The sequence below is a fragment of the Erinaceus europaeus genome, chromosome 5 (assembly GCF_950295315.1).
Source record: "Erinaceus europaeus chromosome 5, mEriEur2.1, whole genome shotgun sequence".
In the NCBI taxonomy this organism is placed as follows: Eukaryota; Metazoa; Chordata; class Mammalia; order Eulipotyphla; family Erinaceidae; genus Erinaceus; species Erinaceus europaeus.
Genome location: NC_080166.1, coordinates 16,219,500 through 16,244,557, shown reverse-complemented (window position 1 = coordinate 16,244,557; position 25,058 = coordinate 16,219,500). Strand labels below are relative to the sequence as shown.

The 25,058-nt window shown below is 54.5% G+C and overlaps 1 protein-coding gene across 1 annotated transcript in view; it reads left to right on the top strand.

The window, feature by feature from the left end:
• TRIO (trio Rho guanine nucleotide exchange factor) overlaps positions 1-25,058 on the top strand; it is a 232,244-nt gene extending 207,186 nt beyond the window's left edge. The window contains exons 48-58 of the mRNA XM_060191927.1: positions 3,720-3,897; positions 7,643-8,313; positions 11,105-11,352; positions 14,892-15,021; positions 16,430-16,457; positions 16,582-16,744; positions 17,026-17,147; positions 17,925-18,003; positions 19,213-19,413; positions 20,677-20,815; positions 22,307-25,058. Of these exons, the coding sequence (XP_060047910.1) occupies positions 3,720-3,897; positions 7,643-8,313; positions 11,105-11,352; positions 14,892-15,021; positions 16,430-16,457; positions 16,582-16,744; positions 17,026-17,147; positions 17,925-18,003; positions 19,213-19,413; positions 20,677-20,815; positions 22,307-22,858 (2,511 nt within the window). The 3' untranslated portion in view covers positions 22,859-25,058. The remainder of the gene's footprint in view (positions 1-3,719; positions 3,898-7,642; positions 8,314-11,104; positions 11,353-14,891; positions 15,022-16,429; positions 16,458-16,581; positions 16,745-17,025; positions 17,148-17,924; positions 18,004-19,212; positions 19,414-20,676; positions 20,816-22,306) is intronic.

Below are 25,058 nucleotides of genomic sequence, written 5' to 3'. Positions count from 1 at the left end.
ACCCCGGGACTAGGGAGCAGCTGCAGGAGTGGCGGAACAGTGCAACAAGCGGCGAAGCAGGTCTGCAGGTGTCTCTCTTTCTCTGCCCCTCTGTCTTTCCCTCCTCTCTTGATTTCTCTCTGTCCTACCCAACAGCAATAACAAGGGCAACAAAATGGGGAAAATGGCCTCCAGGAACAGTGGATACCTAGTATAGGCACCAAGCCCCAGCGATAGCCCTGGAGGCAAAAAAAAAAAAAAAAAAAAGGTGCTGAATTATTTTTTATCTATCCTTACCAGAGCAGTGCTCAGCTCTGGCTGATGGTGGTGCGGAGGATTGAATGTGGGACTTCAGAGCCTCAGGCAGGAAAGTCTCTTTACATAACCATCATGCCGTCTCCCTGACCCTGATTTTTTAAAACTGCTAACCACTGTATTGACGGGTTAGTGGTTTACAAGTATAGTTGTTGACACACAGATACGATTTCTCATCTCTCCATGGTAAGTGTCTACAAAACACTCCCACCTCCAGCCTAGGTCCTTCTACACCACCCTACACCAGGACCCCACAGAACCCTACCCCCCACTCCCTGCCCTCCCTCCCCAACATCCTTTGCTTTGGTGCAGTACACCAAACCCAATCCACGTTCTGTGGTCCTTGAATGGAATTATGAATATCTAAGTGGCCCTAGGGGGAAAAAAAAAAGGTTCCCCATTCCTACTGTAAAAAGGATAAAGGTGGAGTCATGCAGGCACTGAGCCCAAGTGATAAACTCAGTGGCAATTAAAAATAAATGAATATATGCAGGGTTGGGAAGACTGCATAATGGTTATATGAACAGATTCCAATTCCTGAGGCTTCAGGGTCTCATGTTCAATCCCTACACCCCCATAGGTCAGAGCTGAGCAGAACTAGGTTAGAAAAAAGGAGAGAAGGGAGCCGGGTGGTAGCACAGCGGGTTATGCGCAGGTGGCGCAAAGCACAAGGACCGGCGCAGGTATCCTGGTTCAAGCCCCCGGCTCCCCACCTGCAGGGGAGTCGCTTCACAGGCGGTGAAGCAGGTCTGCAGGTGTCTGTCTTTCTCTCCCCCTCTCTGTCTTCCCCTCCTCTCTCCATTTCTCTCTGTCCTATCCAACAAGGATGACATCAATAACTACAATAAAACAACAAGGGCAACAAAAGAGAATAAATAAATATTAAAAAAGAAAAAAGGAGAGAGTATTTTCTTTAATGAATGATAACCTTTTTTTCCACTTCATTTTTTTAAAAATTTTTTATATTTATTTATTTTCCCTTTTGTTGCCCTTGTTTCTTTTTTTATTGTTGTTATAGTTACTATTGTTGTTGTTATTGATGTCGTTGTTGGATAGGACAGAGAGAAATGGAGAGAGGAGGGGAAGACAGAGAGGGGGAGAGAAAGACAGACACCTGCAGACCTGCTTCTTCACTTCCTGTGAAGTGACTCCCCTGCAGGTGGGGAACCGGGGGCTCGAATCGAGATCCTTAGACTGGCCCTTGCGCTTAACACCACGTGCGCTTAATCTGCTGCGCTACTGCCCGACTCCACTTCATGTTTTAAGCTTTGTAACTATATTTTGGTTGGAGATGAAGAGAAATTGAGAGAGGGGATAGAGAGGGAGAAAGCCAGAGAGATACCTTCACCTCTCCTGAGGTTTCCCCCTGTGGTGGGGACCAGGATTTGAACCTGGGTCCTTGTGTACTGTAATGTGTGCGCTTAGCCAGGTGCACCACCAACTGGTGCCTCTATTAATTTGGGGAAAAAAATAGATGGAGAATTTCAAGTTCTTTTTTTTAATATTTTTATTTATAAAAAGGAAACAAGTCAAGTTCTTAAACTGCCTAGGTTTCAGTTCTGAGTAAATTTTCTTTTGGTCTAAGCACTGAGTGTTTCAAATTTGTTAACTGAATTCTACCACTGGGCTTGAAGTTGTCTTGAGCATTTCTAAAAATAACTTTACAAAATAAATACTAAGTTCCCTACAATCTTAAAGCAGATATGTCAGAATCATTTGGTCCTGTCAGTATTTAAGATACTGTGATTATTACTATTATATTAGATATCATAAAATGGCATAAAGCACGGTGAGGGCAAGTGTGCTACTGTGAGCTACTGTGAATCCTAACCATGGGATGAAAAATAAATCAATCAATGACATTAAATTTAAAAATGCGCACTCCTCAGGACTGGGGAGACAGCATAATGACACAAAAGACTGTCAGGCCTGAGGTTCTGAGGGCTGTGGTCTCTCTGTAGCTCTGTAGCTCTTTCTCTCATTAAAATAAAATAAATAAAATGTTAAGAAATGCATATATATAACACACCCACCCAAAAAGATCTGTGTACACAATTTGTAATAGCCAAGATCTGAAAGACACCTGTTGGACCAGGTGCCCATCAACAGATGAGTGGCGGAGAAAGATGTGGTATATAGACACAATTAAATATTACTCAATTATTAAATATGGTGAATTCACCTTCTTCACCTCATGTGGTTGGAACTTGAAGGAATCATGTGAAGTGAGATCAGCGGAGTATTTTCACTGTGTATATAGACCACAGCCTACTCAGCCACTCATCTATTGAATATGGACTGATCTCACTCATGGACAGAAGCTGAGAAATAAGAACAGAAGGGGAAAACAAAGCAGAACTAGACCGAGTTTTGCTATATTACACCAAAGTAAAGGACTCGGGGGTGAGGCCAGGTGGTTGCGCACCTGGTTGAGCACACACGTTTCAGTGGTTGCGCACCTGGTTGAGCACACACGTTTCAGTGCGCAAGGACCCAGGTACAAGACCCCTGTCCCCATTTGCAGGGGAAAAGTTTCACAAGTGGTGAAACCGTGTTGCAGGTGTCAGTCTCTCTCCCTGTCTTCCCCTTCCCTCTCAATTTCTGGATGGCTGTATTCAATAAATTAAATATAGTAAAAAGAATTAAAAAGAGAAAAGGACTCTTTGGCAGGGTGGGGAAGGGTGTTTGGGTCCTGGTGCATGATGGCAGAGGAGGACCTAGGTGGGGGGTTGCCGTGCTAGCGTTGCGGGTGTTTCTTCCCGGGCACGTGCTCTCTGGGTTGGAGAGAACTCGACCAGAGCCAACCTGGGCTGCTGCTTACTCAGCGACGTGGGAGAGGAACCAGGAACTCATGGCCGAGTGGGAACGCAATGCCTTTGTTGATCAGAGACAAGGCCTTTATATATCTTTAACCCAAAGTGGCAAGTGGGAAAAGGAAATGGCTAGGAGAGGGGGTGGAGAAAAGAGCGGGAAGGTAGAAAGCTTCCATAGCAGCTGTTGGGAAGGTTCTAACCAGTGGGATTAACCAGCACCCTGCAGGCAGGGCGGGTCTCAGGCAAAACAATGACTATGTAAATAGACCACAGCATCAGCAATGGAGCAGACCAGGGGGGCTGCCCGATTGTGAAATGTTAAGTCATGTACCAACTACTGTATTTTAGTCAACTGTAAACCATTAATTCCCCCAATAAACACACACACACACACACACACACACACACACACACACACACCACCTTGTTTGGGTGGTTGAACGAGATCCCTGTGAGTCTTGGAGCCAGGAGGTCAGGAGGGAGTGGCACCTTGAGGGCTATGTGGGGACACAGGGCCTCCCTTCCCCACTCCCACAGGTAATCAAACCCCTGGCCTGTCTTGACCATGCCCCCCCTCCGTCTGTCCGTCCCCTCATTGGTCCATCCCTGCAGGTGAGCTGCCTTTGTCTGGAGGAGAACGTGGAAAATGACCCCTGCAAGTTTGCGCTGACGTCCAGGGTGGGGGACACTGTGGAGACCTTCGTCCTGCACTCGGCCAGCCCCGGGGCCCGCCAGGCCTGGGTCCATGAGATCAACCAGATCCTGGAGAACCAGCGCAACTTCTTAAACGGTAACACTGCCTCCCGCACCTGGGCCCCGGGTTCGAGGGGCCCTCTGCACAAGGCCTGCTCCACCCCTTCCCTCCCCGCCTCCCTGGCCTGGCTGGTCGTCACGGGGAAGGGTCCCCGGAGTGAAAGGCTGAAAAGCCACCTTCCAGAAACATCTCCAGAGAGTGGCCTGACCCACTTTGCTTTGCAGAGAACGGCTCTTCTGGGCGATTTTTTTTGGGGGGATGGGGTGAGGGGGGGTTTGTGGGTGAGTCAGCAGGGCTGGACCCTCCCATACTTGCAACTCCCCTGCTCCTGAGCTGATTTCTTCATCCTTTTTATCACACACACACATACACACACACACATATGTGGGGAGGAGGGCAAGGTGCCAGCACCAAGTCCCAGCCTTAACCCTGCTGGCAAAAAAAAAAAAAAACACTGACTTCCTCTCATGGGCCTAAAGAGAGACACCTGCAGCCCTGCAGCCCTGCTTCATTGCTCAGGTTGGGAGGTGGGCCCGGGTCATTGAGTGCTTTGCTGGGCGCACCACCGCCTGGCCCCTGCTCGTGGAATATCCCCACCACCACCACCACCACCACCACCACCACCTCTCACCGTTAGAATGAGCTCACACGTGTGGCCAGGGGGAGATTCTTGCACAAGCAGCAAAAGGTCTCTCTCCTGCGGCCTGGAGGAGAGTCAGGCCCCTTAAGCCTGTCATTCTGAGCAAGACTCAAAAAGCAGTGTTGACTCAGGCAGCCATGGGCATTGGTTCGCCTCCCACCCTCTTCCTGGAAGTGGCCTGGACACCTTCCCCAGCCGCCGGGCAGCCCGAGCTGCTCCCACACACTAGTCCATCGGCTGGTGTCTGGGTCCCTGCCTCAAGCTGGGCAGGAAGGGGCCACGACAGACCACTGTGTTTCCCAGAGGTGCAGCCACTGTGCAGCTCCTGACAGTCTCTCCCTAAGCCCATCAGGCACCTTTCCTGGGTTTTTTTCTGCAGACAAAGCCCAGTTCCTGGTGTGGAGGTCTGGAGACGTTTCTGGACCCACCGAGCTCTCGGTGGAGCCCCTCCTCCCTCTCCCTCGTGTCTGTCCCAGGCGGTGGCCCCACTATGCCCTGGTTTAGAGCAGGCCCTGGCTGCTCAGGGAAGTAGCTAGCACCTGGGGACCGCTAGGGGATGTCCCCAAGTTAGTCCCAGGGTGTCCCCAGGACACCGGCAGATTGCCGGACCTAATCCCATGGGACGCCAGGCATGACCACTCTCTGTTCTCTCCCGGCATGCACCCTGGTCCTCAGCCCTTCCCCCACCCTGCAACCCCTCCCCCACACACACACCACAATGGAGGGAGCTGGTGTTTGGTGGTCCTTCCCACCTACAGGCCTTGAGGTTCTGGCAGATGCCTCCAAACTGTATGACGATCCTCTGGCCTACGGGCTCGTCACTGAAAGCCTCAGCCAACAAACAGCGAAAAGATTTTGCAAAAGACGAGGTTGAGGGGGCCAGGCGGTGGCAGGGCTGGGTGGAGCATACCCCAGTTCAAGCCTTCACTCCCCAGCTGCAGGGGGCACACTTCATAAATAAAACAGTGCTGCAGGTGACTCTCTCCCTTCCTGTTTCCCCTTCTCTCAGTTTTTCTGTTTTGTCAAATAGAAAGAAAAAAAAAAAAGTGGAGGGAAAGGAAAATGGCCTCTGGGAGCGGTGGGTTTGTCCTGTGGTACCAAGCCCCAGCGATAACCCTGGAGGCAACAAAGGATAAAGTCATAATAATAGGTGGGGCAAAGTGCAAGGACCAGCGTAAGGATCCCAGTTCGAGCCCCCGGTTCCCCACCTGCAGGGGAGTCGCCTCCCAGGCGGTAAAGCAGGTCTGCAGGTATCTGTCTTTCTCTCCCCCCTCTCTGTCTTACCCTCCTCTCTCCATTTCTCTCTGTCCTATCCAATAACAACATCAATAACAACAATAACTAACAACAGTGAAACAAAGGCAACAAAAGGGAATAAATATAAAAAATTTAAAAGTAATAATAATAAATAAAAATGAGGTTGACCATGAAGGGGACATTGGAGTTCACCCTCCTGCTAACTACGATCCGTCCCCCAGGCTGCAGGTTCTTAAATCCTGCTCGTTTCTCATCTGCTCACGTAAATAATCCTCACTGGTCGTGTCCGAGGCAGCCTCGGTGGGTGTTTCAGAACCACAGTTCCCCAGCTGTCTGACACCTGTGACCACACCTCACCATCCAGCACCACTGCCCATCCGCCCAAGTCCCTGGACCCCGCCCGCCGCCCCCTCCCCTCGCACCTCCCTCCACCACCCACCCCGTTCTGTTTACGTTTAAAACCCCAACACTTGCCTTCATTTGACTTTGCTTGACCCTTTGCTTTCTTCCCTTCTTTCTTTAATTTCTTTATTGGGAGATTAACTGCTTACGGTCAATGGTAAAACACAGTAATACTTTGTACATGCATAGCATGTTCACGTGACAATACAACCCCCACCAGGTCCTCCTCTGCCATCAAGGGCCTGAACTCTCCCCCCAGCCCCAGAGTCCTTTAACGCCGGTCCAGGTTCTGCCTAGTGTTTTCCTTTCTGACATTGTTTTTCTTTTTTCTATTTATTTATTTACTTATTCCCTTTTGTTGCCCTTGTTGTTTTATTGTTGTAGTTATTATTGTTGTTGTCATTGATATATTCATTGTTGGATAGGACAGAGAGAAATGGAGAGAGGAGGGGAAGACAGAGAGGGGAAGAGAAAGACAGACACCTGCAGACCTGCTTCACTGCCTGTGAAGCGACTCCCCTGCAGGTGAGGAGCCGGGGGCTTGAACCGGGATCCTTAACGCCAGTCTTTGTGCTTTGCACCACGTGTGCTTAACCTGACATTGTTTTTCGACTTCTGTCTGTGAAGGAGATCATCCCACATTCACCCTTTCGTTTCTGACTTACCTCACTTCACATGATACCTTCAGGCTCCATCCAAGATGGGCTGAAGAAGGTGAATTCACCATTTTTAATAGCTGAATAGTATCCATTCTTTCTGTCTTTTCCTCCTGCGAGAAAGAGAGAGATGGACAGAAAGAGGGCTCAGTATGTCCCTTTTGTGGAAGGAAGCCCCTTTGGTGTGTCTGGTAAGGCCGACTGTGCAGGCGTGAATCCTGTAACTGTCGCTTGTCTGAAAAGCTCTGGTGGCCAAGGGTCTCCTCTGAGCACTTTCCATGGCTCCTCGAGGTCAGGCCTGGTACAGCTGTGCTCAGCGGTGGGCATGTTCAAAGTGTTATGGGACAAGTGTGGTTTGGTTTTGTTTTTTTTTAATATGATATTTTGATCTCGAGGCACCAGGAGAAGAACTCAGGGTCTGTCTCCTGCTTCCAAGACTCCACTGAGTGACCTCCCAGGCCCCATTTTTCTATTTTTATTTTATTTTTTTATTATTTTTTTTTGAAAGAGAGTGGTGAGAAGAGAAATCACAGCGCCACCTCCCTGGAGCTCCCCAGTGGTGCTGGGGCTGGAACCCAGGACCCCGTGCATGGTAAGGCTGGCGCTCTCCCCAAACTGAGCTGTCTCCCCGCCTCTGCAGGTGGCTGTCGCTTTGGGGTGGAGGGGGCCTGGAGGAGTGAGCCAGGGTGAGTTTCCAGGGCTGGGGCCGTCCTGCCCGGCTCCGAGGGTTTGTAGGTGCCCAGCGGGGCCTTTATTCCTGTGCATCTGCTTCCTCCTTGGTTTGGGGGCTCCAGGCTGAGCACCGTCTGTGTGTGGTGTCTTGCAGCCTTGACCTCGCCTATTGAGTACCAGCGGAACCACAGCGGGGGCGGCGGCGGCGGGGGGTTCCCCGGAGGCGTGGGGGGCAGCAGTAGCCACGGCGGCGGAGGAGGAGGAGGGGGCGCCGGGCCCCCCGGCTCGAGCCGGAGCAGACCCTCCCGGATCCCCCAGCCCGTGCGACACCACTCCCCCGTCCTGGTCTCCTCTGTGGCGGCCCCCAGCCAGGCAGAGGCAGACAAGATGTCAGGTACGTCCACCCCCGGGGGCCCCCCGCCCCCTCCCTGCAGCGGGCACCCCAACAGCGGAGAGAAGGCGCCCGCGACCACCGCCGCCGCCGCCGCCGCCACCACCACCACGGACAGTCCACGCAAAGGGGGCGCCCCAGAGGACAGTCGCGGCCCCCGGGCCAGCCTGGGCCCCCCGGGCCTCGACAAGGACCCCCAGCCCCCTGGCAGCCCCCCACTACAGAAAGGGGGCTCTTTCTGGAGCAGCCTTCCCGCCTCCCCCGCCAGCCGGCCGGGCTCCTTCACCTTCCCGGGGGACGGCGAGCCCCCTCCGCCACCGAGGCCCGCGCCCCGCCCCGCCACCGCCCCCAAGGATGCCCCCAAGGACTCGGACCGCATGAGCACCTGCTCGTCGGCCAGCGAGCAGTCGGTACAGTCCACACAGAGCAACGGGGTAAGCGGGCCTCCCCCGCGCCAGCTCTTCTAAACCTACTAACTCCTGCCGCCCCCGGGGGGCCCCCCACCCCAGGACGCACCGCCGGCAGGCAGCCTGGAGCAACGCCTCTCACCCCTCCTCCTCGGCCGCCCCGGCCCCACTAACTCGCTTTGCCGTGTCCACGCTAACCCGCTACCCGCCGCTGGGCTCTCACCTCCTGACTGAGTCTGTCTCTCCATCTGCCGGGCAGCTGCAGGAGCTCTGGAAACTTCTCTGCGGCCCCCTCTGCCCCCGGCCTCCTGTCCACCCCCCAGACCCCCCACTTTCCAGGGGGGCCAGGCAGGCAGTCCGGTCAGGGACTCTGCGTTATTCTCCTCCAGGACTGCACCCTCTCTCTCTCTCTCTCTCTCTCTTTCTGTCTCGGCGTGAGGGGGGCCTTGTCCTCTGTGCTCTCTGAGGCCTTAAGTGACCCTGCCTGCAACGTTTCTTGATTTTATTTTTTTTTTAAACTCCCCTGCTGGAAAAATACAAAAAGACAAACAGAAGATTCCACATGAGGAAACTTCCACCGGGCAACTCAGAGCAAAGCCAAACTGACCGGCTGTGGGGTGTGGGGTGTGGGGCCGCGGGAATGTTTCTCCCCAGTGGAAATATCCACTCCTCTGTCCCCACCCCCAAGCTTCACTCTGGAAGAGACTGCTTCCCGGCCATTTTGGGGGGTTCTGGGGCATCTCGCTTTCCTGTCCTCTTCCCAATGTGGAGTGGGGGGCCCTCCCACCCCTCTGTGCCCCCCCACCCTGTCCCCCAGTGTCCCCCAAAGGCATGCGAGAAAGAGCAGGGCTGCCGCCCACCCGGTGTACGTGCGAGCGGTCACTTTATAAATTTTTCACTACGTTTCCCTACAAGGGTCTGTGTCTCTCTTTATAAAAGATAATAATAATAACAACAACAATGATAATCCTCTAATCTGGCTTTTGCATGTCTCTCTGTCTCTCCTCTGGAATCCTGGGCAGCTCTGATCCGACCCCCGCCTCTCATCTCCCTGCTCTGTATTCTGTCGCCCTGAATGTTGCCCATTGTTGGGGGGGGGCTGTGGGGGAGGGGGGCTGAAGAAGTGGGCGCACGTGCTGACCAAGTCCTGTTCTTAGCACCTGGCAGAGGAGGGGACGTGGCTGTCCTCTGCAGTGGCCTCACCCAGGGCTGAGGTGTTGTTGGGGTTCAGGTGAGCGCCAGCCAGAGAACAGGGTTTGGGGGACAGGTGGCACTCAGAGGTATCCTCAGGACTCCACCGAGGCCTTGGGCCCAGGTTCCAGAATGGATCCAGCTGCCACCGCCACCAGACCCACCCGGGTCCCTGGAATCTCCTGGTGGCAGAGGGCGCCTCTTGTGTCTGCCTCTCGCCCTGGCCCTGGCATGGTGGGTGCCCCAGGAAGGGAGACTTCCCGTGTGTCAGTGAGATCAGCGCCCCGGCCAGACCCCAGAAGCTTCCTCCCGAACGGGGGCCGACCGCGTTCTTCCGTCCAAGGAGCCGTCCTGCCCCCGAGGCCCCATCCCCACAGGGTCAGCGGAGCCTGCTCCCCTCCGGCCATGTCCTCAGACCATCGGCCATGCCCAGCCTGTAGCCACGGTCCCCTCACCGCCTTCACTGTGCACCTTCTAGAACGGCCGTGGATCTGTCTCCCCAGCCGGTGGACAGCTGCCCATTCGGGCAGCAGTGACAGTGCCACCCGGCCACAGACCTTGACTGCCCGCTCCCGCCAGGGGAGGTGACACCACCCCTCACCAACACACCCTGGTCACAGAGCTGTGGACGGGGCCAACGCGGCTTAGACAAGAGGACACCCACCAGGCACTGTGACCCGCAGCAGGATGTGTCCTTCACCCCTGTCTCCCAGTGGTGTTACCTCAAAACTCTGGACAGGTGCTAACTCCTGATCCCAAAGTGCTTGTGCAAAGAGTGAGCATGAGCTCCAGCCAAGCTCCTGTGGACACTGGGCCCTGGGCCATCCACCCCCCCCCCTCCACGTGGGCCCCATGACACCAGCTCAGCAGGCAGGACCTACAGGAGGGGGCAAGACGGAGTGGCAGTCCCTTCTGCGTTGACCTGGGGCCTGGCCTGACGGACGGAGCCCGGCAGAGCACAGCAAGCAAGTGGACACCATGAAGGTGGGGCAGTAGCCTCAGTTTCTCCTCCACCCCTGGAGCAGCTGGCTCCCTGGCCAAAGGACAGCTGGAGACCCACCCTCCACGTGTACTGCTCCTCCTTTGTGGGGGCCCTCGGGGTGAGCCAGGGACAGCCTAGTGCTGACCAAAATCCTGGACACCACGGCCTGGCTGCTGCCAGCCGCAGGGGACACAGGACACCGTCCCCCCCTTTGGAACACGATCGCTGGACCAACACTTTCTGGGCAGAGTTGTGTCGGGTTGCGGGGGGGTGGTGGCGGCACACAGGACAGATCAGAGGCCAAAGCACCCCACTCTGCCACCTGAAGACGCTTACGGGCAAGCACGACGCCCCAGAGCTTCCGTCTGTCCCACTGCTGTAACATCATGGAGTCCCTCTGTCACATGTCTGAGATGGTCCCTAGCCTTCACCCCCCCAAAAAAAAATGGGGGACCCTGCTCTTCCTTGACGGACAGAGAGAGGCAGGAGGGACGCTGAATGGACTTGGGGAGGAAGAGGGCACAGGGCAGGGAGCCCTGTGTGTCCCAAGGGGCCACTCAGGAGGCCCCCTCTGCTCCCCACAGCACACACACCCCGCCCCACCCGGAGCCCAGGCTCACCCCCCGCCTCTCCGTGTCCCCGCAGAGTGAAGGCAGCAGCAGCAGCAGCATGTCCACCATGCTGGTGACACACGATTACACCGCAGTGAAGGAGGATGAGATAAACGTCTATCAGGGAGAGGTCGTGCAGATCCTGGCCAGCAATCAGCAGAACATGTTCCTGGTGTTCCGAGCCGCCACCGACCAGTGCCCCGCCGCCGAGGGCTGGATCCCCGGCTTCGTCCTGGGCCACACCAGCGCGGTCGTCCTGGACACCCCCGACGGCTCCCTCAAGTGAGTGTCCGGCGGATCCCGGCTCGGGCCGAGCCCCAGCCCCCCACTGCATGCCTGAGTGGCTGCACACTGAGTAGCCTGGAGACTCAGCCTTTCACTGAAACGGCCGGCTGGGACGCACGCTCGTCCCAGGACACGGGTTAAAGGCCCTGCTGGTCCCCACCTGCAGGGAGAAAACGTCACAAGCAGTGAAGCAGGTCTGCAGGTGTCTCTCTGTCTCCCCATCCTCTCTCAGTTTCTCTCCATTCTACCTAAAGCAAAAAAAGAAGAAGAAATTAAGAAAAGGCTGCTGGGAGTGGCGGATTCTCAAGTGGGCACTGACATGTAGTGATAGCCCCTGGTTGTGAGAAAGAAAATGGGGTGGAGGCAAGTGGTGACACACATGGTTGGGCACACATGTTACAGTGCAATAGAATCAGGGTTCAAGCCCCGGATCCCCACCTTCGGGAGAAGGGGGGAAGCTTCACAAGTGGTGAAACAGGTCTGCAGGTGTCTCTCTGTCTCTGTCTCTCTCTCTCTCTCTCTAACTCCTCCTTCCCTCTCAATTTCTCTGTCTTCTCAAATAAAAATAAGAAGAGAAGAAGGATGGAGGAGAGTCGGGCGGTGGCGCAGCGGGTTAAGCGCAGGTGGCGCAAAGCGCAAGGACCGGCATAAGGATCCCGGTTCGAACCCCGGCTCCCAACCTGCAGGGGAGTCGCTTCACAGGTGGTAAAACAGGTCTGCAGGTGTCTGTCTTTCTCTACCCCTCTCTGTCCTCCCCTCCTCTCTCCATCTCTCTCTGTCCTATCTTAAGATAATTAGTGTTTTCTTCCAGAGTCTCATTTGTTGTTTCCGCATTTCTGGTGACAGTTCTTTCAAACTCTTCACTCACTCCTGTGATTATTTCCTTAGCTAGTGTTTGGATGTTGACCTCATCATTTTGTGCTTCAACCTTTGGGGGGCTTTTAGCTGGACTCTTGTCCTGGTTCATTTCTCCAATATTTCTTCTTACTGTTTTAAGCATTCTATGTAGTATGTTATGAGTTCCCTCTCTCAGTACTTTTCAAATTACTGGTCATGCTTGCCTGGATTGACCTGTGTCTAAGTAAGGTACTTAAAGGGTTCACAGTTGTGGAAACTGACAGTTGTTTCAGTATTATTTTAATCCCTGAGTTGGAGCATAGTGGCTTAAAAACCTCTTTTGTTCTTTTTCTTCCCTGTAGGCTTCTTAGCTTAATCACTGACTCCTGACCAAGAGATAAAGCAGGGTGGGGCAGAGATAATCCAGTGGTTATGCAAACAGACTCTCACAGCCCAAGGATCCAAAACTCCAGGCTCAATTCAGCTTCTCTGCCAAGCCGGGCAGCACTGCTGGGCCCTGTGAGTTTCTTGACAAGTCCCGTTTATAGTCTGCAGGTTCTGAGGCAACTATTCACCATGTTCTCATCAGGAGAACAATATGGAAAGGCTCCCACTATACAGCCTCACCGATAGGCCACCGAGGTGTAGATCTTCTCCTGAGTTTCCTGGTTAGTTCTGTCCCCTGGTGTCAGCACAGGGCCTCCCCCCTGCTGCTCCAGATTCTGAGGGCAGGAGCAATGGAGACTCACAGTTGCATTTGGTGAATCTTAGGGGAGTCCTCTCCTCCCTTCAACCGTCTTTTTGTTGGTAAAACAGACTGGAGGTGGTGTCTCAACTGGTAAACTGCCGGATTGTTACCAGCCACTTACTCTCTCCCTAGGCTCCTCTCCACACGTGTTTGCGCTCACCGGTGATTTGGTAGGTTCCTGAAGTTGCTCTAGTCCTGTCTTGTGGTCCCAGGTGGCCTGTCTTAGTATTCCTAGTTGACCCGGGAGGGGAGAGGAGAGAAACACAGCTGCTGCTGCTCCGTAGCCCCGCCTCCCTCTCTCTGTCCTATCTAACAACAACGAGGACATCAATAACAATACCAACTACAACAATAAGACAACAAGGGCAACAAAAGAGAATAAATATTTTAAAAGTCTTTAAAAAAAAAAAAGAAAAAAAAGGGGGGTGGGGGGGAATGGCCACCAGGAGCAGTGTGGCTTTGTATTTCCTACATCAGTCCCCAGAGACTGGTGGCAATTGAAAAAAGGAAAGAGGAGGAGGAAAGAAAAAAAGAGAAAAGGGGGTTGGGAGTTGACGCACCTGGTTGAGCGCACATGTTACAGTGCCCAAGAACCAGGTTTGAGCCCCTGGTCCCCAACTGCAGGGGGGAAGCTTTACAAGTGGTGAAGCAGGTCTGCAGGTGTCTCTGTCTTTTCTCCTCCCCACTCAAGTTCCTTCTGTCCTATCAAATAAAATAAAATTAGAGAGAAAAGAGAAAGAATAGAGAAAAAGGAGAGGGACTAATGACCAACCTCCCACCACCCATGGAGCTGTCCTGGGTGCTGCCCTGTGGAGCTGGGGGCTGGACACAGCTTGGAACATGCAAGGTCCAGTCTACATATTCATTTCATATTGCATGTTGTTGTAAATGTTCTGTTTCCTTAGTGACACTTCACATTCTCTTGTCATTGTTGCTACAATACAGGCTGACTGTTTCAGACAGAGACAGCAGAGGCCTGGGGAGACAGCGTGATGGTTCTGCGAAAGACTTTCCTGCCTGAGGCTTTGAAGTCCCAGGTTCAATCCCCGGCACCACCTCATCCAGAGCTGAGCAGGGCTCTGGTCTGTCTGTCTGTCTCTCTCTCCCTCATTAATAATAAAATAATAAAATATTTTAAGTGAGCAAAATCACTGACATGAAAAACTGAGGTAAAAAGTGAGTGAATGAATGAATGGATGAACGAATGAACAAACAGGATCACTGAGACAGCATAACGGTTCTGCAAGTGGCTTTCCTGCCTGAGGCTACGAGGTCCCAGGTTCAGTCCTCGGCACCACCATCAGCCAGAGCTGAGCAGGGTTCTGGCTGTCTCCTTTTCTCTCTCCCTCTTTCTCTCATTAACACAAAACATTTAAGAATATAGAGTGAGGGGGTCGGGCGGTGGCGCAGTGGGTTAAACGCACGTGGCGCAAAGCGCAGGGACCTGCGTAAGGATCCTGGTTCGAGCCCCCGGCTCCCCACCTGCAGGGGAGTCGCTTCACGGGCGGTGAAGCAGGTCTGCAGGTGTCTATCTTTCTCTCCCCCTCTCTCTGTCTTCCCCTCCTCTCTCCATTTCTCTCTGTCCTGTCCAACAACAAAACAACGTCAACAATGGCAATAATAACCGCAACGAGGCTGCAACAACTAGGGCAACAAAAAGGGGGAAAAATGGCCTCCAGGAGCGGTGGATTCATGGTACAGGCACCAAGCCCAGCAATAACCCTGGAGGAAGAAAAAAAAATATAGAGTGAGCAGGAGAGGCACTAGAACGCCACATTTCCCCTCCCAGGAGCCCTGAGGGGGCAGCGCAGGCTTGAACCTGGGTCTCCCGGAGCCTGGCTGGTGCCTTCAATCTGCCTGTGGGCAGTGTGTGAGCAGGAAGCCAGGGGGTCCTGTGTTGGGTCCCAGCCCTGCCCACCCCCGGGGTCCTGACTGTGTCCCCCACCCCCAGGAAATCATCATCTTGGCACACAGCACTCCGGTTAAGGAAGAAGTCTGAGAAGAAGGAGAAGGACAGCAGACGGGAAGGCAAGCTGGAGAACGGGTGCCGGGAAGGGTTCAGCAACAAGGTGTCCGTGAAGGTGAGCCCCCGACCCCCGAGCCCATCCACCGGGGACCCACGGGCACAGGAGGACCCCACCAGGGCCCCCGGGCAGCCGCAGCCCCGACTCCTGCCTCCCACCCCGGCTTCCTGCTTCCAGAACACCTCCTGGGCTGTGGTGTCCATCACTGGGTCACCTGAAGTCTGGGGGGCTGGGGGAGCACCAGCCTCTCAGCTCGCTTGGCCCAGAGGCTGGGGTACGACCGTTCTCTCTGGGTTGATGTGGCGGTCTCGTTCGTGGGTAGGAAGAAGATCCCAGCTGGGAATGGTGCAGCTTTTGTGGCATTTTATTTTATTTGTTTTGTTTTGTTTTCCACTACTCCTGGGTTATATTTTCCTTCAGAGAGAGAGAGGGAGAGATGCCCCAGCACCAGAGCTTCCCCCCAGGAGCTGTGGCACACCCATGTGGTGCTGGGTCTCAGAACAGGCTTTGTGCATAACAAGACAGGCACCGTACCCAGTGAGTTATGACCTCGGCCCCTTGGGGTGTGTTTAAAGGCAGTGTGTGTGTGTGTGTGTGTGTGGGGGGTCTGTTTGACTTGATACCCACTTGTGCCTAGTCTCATTTCTGATCTTCCTTCCTTCCAGTAAATTCTCTCTGTGTCTGTCTGTCTACCTGCGTTGTTGCTAGGACTCAGTGTCTGTGCCTCAAATCCACTGCTCCTAGTGGCCTTTTTACTCATTTATTTACTTAAATTTTTCTTTCTTTAGTTGAAAGAAGGGAATTGAGAGGGGAGGGAGAGATAGGGAGAAAGACAGAGACAGCCGCAGTCCTGCTTCACCCCTTGTGGAGCTCTCCCCCTGCATGTGGGGCCCAGGGGTTTGAACCCTGATCTTCACACATGGTAACATGTACGCCAGCACCTGGGCTCTCAAGATAGGGCTTTAATTTTTTTTAATATTTGTTTATTCCCTTTTTGTTTCTTATTGTTGTAGTTATTGATGTCGTCGTTGAATAGGACAGAGAGAAATGGAGAGAGGAGGGGAAGGGGGGGGAGAGAAAGATAGACACCTGCAGACCTGCTTCACCGCCTGTGAAGCAACTCCCCTGCAGGTAGGGAGCCGGGGGCTCGAACCGGGATCCCTAAGTCGGTCCTTGCGCTTCGCGCCACCTGCATTTAACCCGCTGCATTACTGCCCGACTCCCAATTTTTTTATTTTTTATTTTACTTAATGTATCTTGGCTAAAGCTAAAAACTGAGAGGGGTGAGGAAGATAGACAGAGACAGAGAGGCACCTGCAGCCCTGTTTCACCGCTTGTGAAGCTCCCCACCGATGGGGGCCTAGGGGCTTGAACCCGGGTTCTTGCACGCTGGCCGCCATAGCAAAGGCAGAGGCCCAAGCCCTCTCCGTCTCCTCATCTGACCCCCCTCTTTCCTTTCTTTCAGCTTCTCAACCCCAATTACATATACGACGGTGAGTTCCAGAGCCTTCCTCTGGGAAGATGGGGTGGGGGAGGGACTGTCACGCGTCCCCCAGGGCAGACTGGTCTGGGCCTGGGACACCCTCACTCAGCCGTCGCTCCCCCTCCCCCCATCAGTCCCCCCAGAGTTCGTCATTCCCTTGAGCGAGGTCACGTGTGAGCCCGGGGAGACGGTTGTTCTGCGATGTCGCGTGTGTGGCCGCCCCAAGGCCTCCATCACCTGGAAAGGCCCTGAGCACAACACCCTGGACAACGACGGCCACTACAGCATCTCCTACAGGTGAGGTCACACAGCCCCAACCTGCTGAGCCCCAGCACCACATGGGAGGGTTCGTGGCACCAGGGGGAGCTTTGGGGGGGATATGAATTCTCTGTCTCAGGCAGAATGAAAAAGTGACCCAGCCCGGGCCCAACTCCACCTGAAAATAATGACAATGATAATAATGATAATAAATTTCCCCTGCCAAGCCTCTTCAGTGCTGGGTTTCTAGGGAGAGAGGTATGGGATGAGGGAGCCCCCTGCTAATGCCCTGTGTGTGTCCCCACCATCCACCCCGGCAGCGACTTGGGAGAGGCTGTTCTGAGGATTGTGGGTGTGACCACCAAGGACGATGGCGTCTACACGTGCACCGCGGTCAACGACATGGGCTCCGCCTCGTCCTCTGCCAGCCTGAGGGTTCTAGGTGAGCGAGAAGGTGGGCACACAGACAGACAGACAGGGACACAGACACAGATAGACAGAGACATAGATAGACAGGGACACAGGCAGAGAGACAGACAGAGACACAGATAGATAGACAGACATAGATAGAGACACAGACAGACAGGGACACAGACACAGACAGACATGCACACACCCATATAGAGAGACACACAGACAGACACGGAGACCCATAGACAGACACACACTTACACAAAGGCTCATACACACATGTCCCCCGGGAGTGACGGGGTCAGGCGGGCTCAGATCCCAGCAGTGAACTTGGAGGCAAATAATTAGCACTTGTGAAGCTTGTCCCCTGCAGGTGGGGACCAGGGGCTTGAACCCGGGTCCTTGTGCACTGTAACGTCAGGAGCACCACTGCCTGGTCCGTTTGTTGTTGTTTTTAGAAGATGCACTTTATTTATTACATCTGAGAGAGAGAAGCCAGGGTATCCCTGTGCTACGTGCAGAGCTGAGACTTGAACTGGAAACCTCGGGCTCACAGGTCCTGTGCTCAAGCTGTTGAGCTGTCTCTCCAGCCACAGTGCTCTAAGCTTTAGAAAACAGCGCACATGCTGCCATGTGCCAGGACCTGGGTTAAGTCCCCGGTCCCCACCTCCAGGGGAGAAGTTTCCTGAGGGCCGAGGACACAGACCAGAGGTTGATAGCCAGGGTCACCCTCACCAGGGACACGGAGCTCCCCAGACCCTACCCCACCCCAAGCCCCAGGCTCAGGGCAGATGCCATGTCTCTGCAGGTCCAGGGACGGACGGGCTTGTGGTGACCTGGAAGGACAACTTTGACTCCCTGTACAGCGAAGTGGCTGAGCTCGGCAGGTAGACGGGGCCCTCAGGCCACCAGACTACAGGGCAGGGGCACCCCGAGCGGCCTGCCCCCCTGTGAGGAGTCCCTTTCAGCCCAACTCACTGAGGATGGGGATGTGGGGACAGTGGTCCCCAGGCCCTCTGTCACCAAGCTTTCTTACAGCCTTGGGCTCACACCTGGGGATGTGTCTCCCTGCACCCCAGACAGGCCTGACAGCTAAGCCACTATCAGCGGATGACACGGGCCCTTTCCCACCCTCCCCCAACACAAGGGTTAGGAGGGTCGGCCAGCCTCTGCTGTCCAGGGGATGCCTCCCAGCCCATCAGACTGGTCCCCTTTGGGCAACCCTGAGGGGACAGTCAGTGCCAGCAGTGGATGGAACCCAGGGCCTCCCACACTGGTTCTGAGGCCAACAATAAGAGTCTGAGCCAGGGCCCCTTGGGGACCAGACGCAGAAGCAGCTCAGGACGTCCCTCCCCCGTGATCTGTTAAACCAGAGAGAGCAAGGATGCTGGTGTTGGATCTTGGCACAAGGCTGGCAGACAGAAAGGGAAAGGAAAAAAGAGGGGGGAAAAAAACGAAACAACAAAACAGCACCTGAACAGAGAGTGCAGAATGGCTGGGTAGGTTAAGAATCACAAGTGTCGGGGCCAGATAGTGGTGCACCTGCTTAAATGCACACACATTCCAGTGTCCACAAGGACCTGGGTTCAAGGCCCTGGTCCACACCTGCAGGGGGAAAGCTTTATGAGCAGTGAAGCAGGGCTGCAGGAGTCTCTCTCTCTCGCTCTATCTCTGCCTCTCACCCTCGATGAAGCCATTCCCTCTGGCAATAATGAAGCCATGCAGTGGCTGCGGTGACAAAAATCAGAGGTCGGTGCAGCTAAGGCTCCTGGGTACTGTCTGCCCACGGGATGCAGCTCCCAGGGCCATGGGCCTGGGTCACTGACTCCCCCACACCAGCCCTGTGGGGATAAGACAGAGCCAAGTGACAGCTAGACACGTCTACTAAAGGAGGAGCCAGAGAGCGGGGTGACCAGGGCCCCAGGAAGTAGCCCCTCCTAGCAGCTCTGTGTGCCTGAGGCAGGCATGGACACCACCCAGGAAGTCTGTGAGTGTCCCTTCTGTCAAGGTCGGATCCTCTGAGCCCCCCAGGAAGTCTGGGGGTGTCACGGCCAGGCCCCCTGAGCCTACCACCCTCCCCCACCCCCACTTCCCAGGGGCCGATTCTCTGTGGTGAAGCAGTGTGACCAGAAGGGCACCCAGCGAGCTGTGGCCACCAAGTTCGTGAGCAAGAAGCTGATGAGGCGAGAGCAGGTGACCCGCGAGCTGGGCATCCTGCGTTCCCTGCGGCACCCGCTGCTGGTTGGCCTCCTGGACACCTTCGAGACGCCCACCAGCTACGTCCTGGTGCTGGAGATGTACGTGCTTGGAGGGTTGGGGGGGGGTGGCAGAGGGATGAGCTTGGGGGAGGGGCTGCTGCAGGAACATGGGGGGTGGTCAGGGCCCGTCGGTCTGAGCCCACAGGAAGGGTGTTGGAAGCCGGACCGGACGGCCTGGGGTCCCAGGTGGAGGGCTGGCCAGACATCCCCCAGGGCCCCAGGGCTCACTTAGACTGGTAGTGGTCAGCCAGGACCAGCCCCGCCTGCACCTCACCCCCAGAACACCTCCGGCCAGCACAGCCTGGCTTCTCACTGGCCTCGGGTGTGAGGAAGGGGCCGGGGACACCTCACTTGGCTGTGCCTGAGGCCCAGGGGTTCAGCACCAGGGACAGGGCCAGGAGAGCTCCTGAGAGGTGGAGCTGGCTCTGGGGTCTCTCCTGCTCGGCCATTATTGTCTTCTCTCTTTCCCTTTCCCTCTCCCTCTCCCAAAATTCGACACAATGGGGCAGGAGCTGCTTGGAGTGCCTGTGGGGCACCCAGCGCACCCCCTGCCATCTCGTGTCTTAGCGTGTGCACCTCAGAGCAGGCGGCTCTTGTTGGGGGTTCCACCTGGGACCCCCAGGAAACACTTGGTAGAGTCAGAGCTCTGCAGGTGTCAGGACGCAGGCGGCAGGTGCTTCTGCGTGCCAGGCCAGGGATGCCACTCAGCCGCCAGTAGGTCAGGGGACAACCCAAAATGGATGCCTGGCTGGTCCAAAGTGCCATCAGGGCTTGTTGGGACTGGGGTGCTCCCCTGTGGCGTGGGGGATCGAACCCAGGTCCTGGTGCATGCAGTTCACCTGCTGAGCCATCGCCAGGTGGGGAGAGTATCTTGAGGAGCTCTCACTTACAGCTCCTTCCTGAGAGAGGAGAGATTCCACAGCCCAGCCCCACCCTCCATGGGGCTCCCTGGGTGCTGTGCAGGGTGCTGAGAGAGGAGAGACCCCCACAGCCCTGCCCACCCTCCACGGGCTCCCTGGGTGCTGTGCATGGTGCTGAGAGAGGAGAGACCCCACAGCCCTGCCCACCCTCCACGGGCTCCCTGGGTGCTGTGCAGGGTGCTGAGAGAGGAGAGATTCCCCCCTCGTCCCCCACGGTCCTGCTTCACCATCCTTGCTGTTCATGGCACTGCTAGACTCAGATCAGACCTTGCTGCTGGAACGTGCCCTCTGTCCTCCTCAGCCTGTCCTGTTTCTAGTGGACCTGTAGCCCCTAAAGTCCTCTTGAGTGACCTGACGTCCTATCCTTTCTCCCCACCCCCAGGGCCGACCAGGGCCGCCTCTTGGACTGTGTGGTGCGTTGGGGCAACCTCACGGAAGGGAAGATAAGGGCATACCTGGGGGAGGTTCTGGAAGCCGTCCGCTATCTTCACAACTGCAGGATCGCTCACCTGGACCTTAAGGTTGGTGGGGCCCCAGGGGCAGGGTGGTGGTGGTTGGGGGGAGGGTATCTGACTATGGCTGGGACACAGGGGAGCAGATGTGAGGGGTGGGAGAGGGGGGCCCCTGGTTTCTGTCCTCTCATCCCAAGAATTTGCCATCAGTGGTAAAGATGATCAGTAAGAGCAGCTCAGGAGGTGGTGCAGTGACTAAAGCATTGACTTCTCAAACATGAGGTCCCGAGTTCGATTCCCAGAATCTCATGGGCCAGAGGGGTGCTCTGCTTCTCTCCCTCTTTTCTTGTGGATGAATCTTTTTTCTTTCTTTTTTCTTTTTTCTTTTTTTATTGGGGAATTAATGTTTTACATTCAACAGTAAGTACAATAGTTTGTACATGCATAACATTCCCCAATTTCCCATATAATAATACAACCCCCACTAGGTCCTCTGAATCCTTCTTGGACCTGTATTCTCCCCACCCACCCACCCCAGAGTCTTTTACTTTGGTGCAATACGCCAATTCCATTTCAGGTTCTACTTGTGTTTTCTTTTCTGATCTTGTTTTACAACTTCTGCCTGAGAGTGAGATCATCCCATAGTCATCCTTCTGTTTCTGACTTATTTCACTCAACATGATTTTTTCAAGGTCCATGCAAGATCGGCTGAAAACGGTGAAGTCACCATTTTTTACAGCTGAGTAGTATTCCATTGTGTATATATATTGTGGATAAATCTTATAGAAAACTAGTAAGAGACCAGTTAAGCATCTGAGAAGCCAGAGAGATAGCTTGCCAGATAGGGAGTGGGCCTTGCCACACATGCAGCCTGGTTTGAGCCCTGGTACCCCGTGATGCTGTGGCGCCAGGGGAAGCTCCAGCCCTGAAAAGTAGCCCAGAGCAGTGCATGCATGTGCGAGGCCCCAGCTCCACTGAAGAGAGGAGTCCAGACTAGCCAGAAAAGACAGAGCAATGTAGAAGTTGGAGGGGGGGGGCATTAAGAAGCCGATTGAACACTGGAGTCCAGGAGTAGGCTCTGTTCAGAGACCCCCAACAGCCTGCGCCCCCCCCCCCCCGACACACACACTCTCACTCACAAGAGGCCCCAAGGCAGAGAGTTTGCACACTGTGAGTGGTGGTGGTGGACTCTCCAGGGAATGGGGTGTTCTTCCGCTCAGAAGTGGCCAGAAAGAAGGGCTCGGGAAGTCCTGTGGTCCTGTGTGGAGGTGGGGGAGCTGGCCCTCTAAGGATATCAGGAACCCTAGCTTCCAGCCCCCGAAACCCACTGCCTACTGCCTGCTACCTGGCTGCCCCCCCGCCCCCACAACCTGATGCCTGCTCCCAGGGTCCCCCACACCTAATGCTGTCCCCTCCAGTTCCCAGAGAGGCCTGGCAGCCAGCTCCCTAAACCCCAGAGCTCCCCAACCTTCCTGTTGCCCCCCCACCTTGAGTTCCCCAGAGAGGCCTGGCAGCCAGCACCCCACCCCTGCCCCAGACCTGACACCCCCTCCCGCGCAGCCCGAGAACATCCTGGTGGACCAGGGCGCCACCAAGCCCACCGTGAAGCTGACAGACTTCGGGGACGCCGTCCAGCTGGGCGCCACCCAGCACGTGCACCCGCTGCTGGGGAGCCCGGAGTTCGCCGCCCCGGAGATCATCCTGGGGGACCCGGTGGCGCTGACTTCGGACACGTGGAGCGTGGGGGTGCTGGCCTACGTGCTGCTCAGCGGGGTGTCCCCGTTCCTGGACGACAGCGCCGAGGAGACGTGCCTCAACATCTGCCGCCTGGACTTCAGCTTCCCCGAGCGCTACTTCTCGGCCGTGAGCCGCCCCGCCCGCGCCTTCGTCAGCCGCCTGCTGCAACGGGAGCCTGGCCGCCGGCCCTCGGCCGCCCTAGCGCTGCGGGAGCGCTGGCTGCAGCCGCCCTCCGCTCCCGGGCCCCCCGGACCCCCGCTCGACACCTCCCGCCTGGCCGCCTTCATCGAGCGGCGCAGACACCAGAACGATGTTCGGCCGATTCGGAGCCTCAAACACTCTCTGCACAGCAGGCTGCTGGTGCCCAGGGCGTGAGTGACCGCGACCCTGACCGCGACCCAACCCGTCCTGAAGCTCCTTCTCTCATTCTCTTTCACCTGCCAGGCCGGCCTGGGAAACACTGACAGACAAGACAGACAGACCCATCTGGATGGACAGCTGCCGGCCTGTGTCCATCACCACTCCTCCCGCCCCCCCCATGGGGTGGGTGGCCTAATCGTGTGACTGCACCGCTGGGGTCTTCTCCTTCCTCTCCTCCTCCTCCTCCTCCTCCTCCTCCTCCTCCTCCTCCTCCTCCTCCTCCTCTTCCTCCTCCTCCTCCTCCGACAGGTGGAACCAGCCTGGCTGGGTCCCAAGTCTTTTTAATTCAGGTTTCTGCAAAATAAATAAATAAAAATTAGGAAAAAAAAGAATTGATCAATTTTGGGAAAAAGCAAAAAAAGAACATGAAGATTAAAAAAAAAAAAGAAAGTTTTTTTTTTTTTTTCCAACAGATGGGAATAGGATTTTGCAAGAATCAAATGTTGGTGTTTTGTTTTGTATTTTTCGCTTTGTTTCTTTTCTTTCAAGATGTCTCAGAGGAAGCAGCAAGGCCTCCTCCGTTCAACCACTGGTGTTAGGGGACAAGGGGACCTTGTTGGAGAGCCACCACACCCCCAGGACTGGCCAGCCCTCTCCCGCCACCTGCTGGCTCAGTTCCCAGTGTCTCTGTAAGCCTTTCCCAGTTGCCTGGGCCAGGGACTCCTGGCTGATACAGGCCCCGGCAACTGGGTGTTCAACTTCAGACTTTTACAGAAGAATAGAAGGAATCAATTTCTTCCTTTTTTCTTGTTTTTTGCTTTGTTTGTGGGGTAACACTCGCGCTCTCTCTTTTTTTGCTCTGATGAAATGTAGGCCTTACTTGTATATAAGATTGGTCCTGCTCTGGTTCTTGCTTCTTCTTGATCCCCATGTCCCTGCACCTGCCTGGAGCTCCTTTCTGGGGGGGTTGGGGGCGGTGATGTACACGGAGGGACCAGTCCATCCCCCCAGCACATGGGGACAGGTCCTGCCCCGCCCGCCATCAGCTGTTCAGATAGCCGTGCACCAGGTGGAAATACTGTCAACAACTCATTTGTTTCTTGTTTTTTTTTTTTTTTGGGGGGGTTCTTTTTTAAAATTTCTTTCCTACCATGTGCAATGTTGTGGCTTTAACATTTTATGCAACTATTTATGAAGGCCTCTGTTGTACCTGTAATAAATATATAGAAAAAGCACATACTTCGTACAGTGAGCTTTATGGCCTTGTGCGTGTGGGAAGTGGGGGTATATGGGGGCGGGAGGGGTGTGGAGAGGGGGCTGCCCCTCGGGCCATCCTCGGCCCCATGCTTCGTGACAGGTGTAAATATTGAAAATTTAAAAAGTCACGAACTCCTACTCTGAATAGAAAGCCGGATGATAGGGTTATGTTATCCTGTGAATCATGCTATTATTCAGAATGCCAAAGTATTATTTTTTCCCCTTCAAATCAAGTCTGGACCTTAATAACTTTTTAGACTTTTTAACGTTCAACTTTCTGTACAAAAAAAAAAAAAATTGGCTAGAGTCTGAACTTTTAGCAAGTGATTTTAAAAAGCCAATTAAGCGCACCAAGCCAACCTTGCAGCTGGCTTCAGATCCCTAGCTGTGACCAGTGTGATATGGAGGTCATGTGGCATTTCTAACCAGCCACACTGGCTTCCTGGGCTCATTCAGAATTTTTTTTTTCTTTCCAGATGTCTTTGCCTCTTTGTGGTGTGAAATCACACCAAAAAAAGAAAAAGGAAAAAAAAAAAAAGGGGGGGCAGGAGGAGAGACTGTCAGCCCAGCCCACTTGACAAGCCAGCCACCAACTGGGCCCATGAGAGCTTTGAAATCCTCCTTGTGCTTTATTTATTCTCTTGTTGGGGGTGGAGGGTGGGTGGGACAAGAGGGTTATTTTGTTTCTTGTAAAATTGTACAGAAACTTTTTAAGGAAAAAAAAAAGGACTCGGATTCAAAACTGGATGTGTATCTGGAGGCCAACAGCTTTCCTTGTGTGTGCTGCTGCGTCACCGTTCTTTGGGGGTTTTGTTTGTTTTGCTTTTGTTTTTTTTTTTTACATCATTTTGCATGTATATTTCTTTGTACAGAGACCTTCCATGTTTACACGGTATGATGTGATGTAAATATTTTATTTTGCCATCAGTTATTTAAGTAAATAAACATATTTGCCTGA